The sequence below is a fragment of the Emiliania huxleyi genome (assembly GCF_000372725.1).
Source record: "Emiliania huxleyi CCMP1516 unplaced genomic scaffold EMIHUscaffold_6477, whole genome shotgun sequence".
Taxonomy (NCBI): domain Eukaryota; phylum Haptophyta; order Isochrysidales; family Noelaerhabdaceae; genus Emiliania; species Emiliania huxleyi.
Window position 1 is genome coordinate 1 of NW_005197143.1, and position 1,446 is coordinate 1,446.

Genomic DNA, 1,446 nt, shown 5'->3' on the forward strand with positions numbered 1-1,446 from the left:
TAGCGCGATCCGACCTTGTCCTGTGCTACCAGCGCGGCATCGTGCTCGCCGGCGGGCGGCGCGTTCGCACCCGCGGCGAGGCGCCGTTCGCACTCGAGGCCAAAATGCACGAGACCGTACTCGATGAGGGTGAGCCAGTTGAAGAACATAGAACCCCACAGGAAGTCGATCATCCAAACGCGGTAATTTTCGGAAGGATCGAGCAGCGGCGGCATCTGCACCGGGCGAGAAGAGGGGCGGCAAAGCGTCGAGAACTCAGTGAGGCTCTAAAGAAGGACATTCTCTGGCACGCGGGTGTGGCAGGGGCTTGGGTGGTGGCAGGTTCGTTTTCACCTGGCCCATTGCCCAGAAGAGCTGGTTCAACACCTGTTCACGACTGTCCAGATGATAGACGGCGCTCACGCCCGAGAGAGCAAGCACACCAAGCTTTCGTAGCGCCATCAGGAAGGAGAGGAAGCCGATGGCCACGCGCGCCGGGGCGGCGGAGACGGGAATGAAGAAGCCACAATAGGCGGCGATGACGAGGAGGATGACGATGGTGATCGAGAGGGACAGCAGGTTGGAGTGCCGCTCGAGCATGATGCAAACGCGTGCCACCTGCCGCAGCAGCTGAGGCGTGCCGAGTGTGCACGTATGAGATAAATATGGGGAAGCAATGCACCCTGTGGCCATCGGCTTCGGTCACTGTTCTCTGATCGACGATTGTGACGATCCACTCGCCCGAGTGGTACGGCTGTAGCTGGCCCGAGCCACCGCAGGCGACGGGGTTGGATGCACAATCTGGCCACTCGAGCTGGACCAACTCCTCGTTGTACGGGAAGGAGCGGAGGGTCGCTATGCAGAACTGCTCGTCGAAGGGCATCCGGCCAAAGTTGAAGGTGTCGCAGAGCAGCTTGTAGCGCGCGCGTCGGCTCCAAAGGACGGTGCCATTGCGGCTGCCACACAACCCCAAAGCTCACGTGTAGGGGAGCTTGCGCTGCCTGATTGGCAGCACAAGCAGCCACACAACATCCCGCTTCATCTCGCCTCCTAGTCTCGCCTCATCTCGCCTCATCTCGCCTCACCTCGCTTCATCTCGCCTCACCTCGCTTCATCTCGCCTCACCTCGCCTCATCTCGCCTCACACCTCGCCTCATCTCGCCTCACCCGCTCGCCTCATCTCGCCTCACCTCGCCTCATCTCGCCGAGGTACACCTCGCCTCATCTCGCCTCATCTCGCCTCACCTCGCCTCATCTCGCCTCATCTCGACTCATCTCGCCTCATCTCGCCTCATCTCGCCACTCGCCTCATCTCGCCTCATCTCGCCTCACGCTCTCCTCGCCTCATCTCGCCTCATCTCGCCTCATCTCGCCTCACCTCGCCTCATCTCGCCTCATCTCGCCTCATCGCCCCTCACCTCGCCTCACCTCGCCTCATCTCGCCTCATCTCGCCCCACATTTTTTTT

At 61.4% G+C, this 1,446-nt stretch overlaps 1 protein-coding gene across 1 annotated transcript; it reads right to left on the reverse strand.

The window, feature by feature from the left end:
* Positions 1-14: 14 nt before the first annotated feature.
* On the reverse strand, positions 15-1,021 carry EMIHUDRAFT_124754 (hypothetical protein; the record flags this gene model as incomplete). Its single annotated transcript, XM_005763136.1, has 5 exons — positions 15-215; positions 334-366; positions 403-597; positions 662-911; positions 960-1,021. Coding segments are annotated over 5 exons (741 nt in total), but the record flags the coding sequence as incomplete, so codon positions are not given.
* Positions 1,022-1,446: the final 425 nt, after the last annotated feature.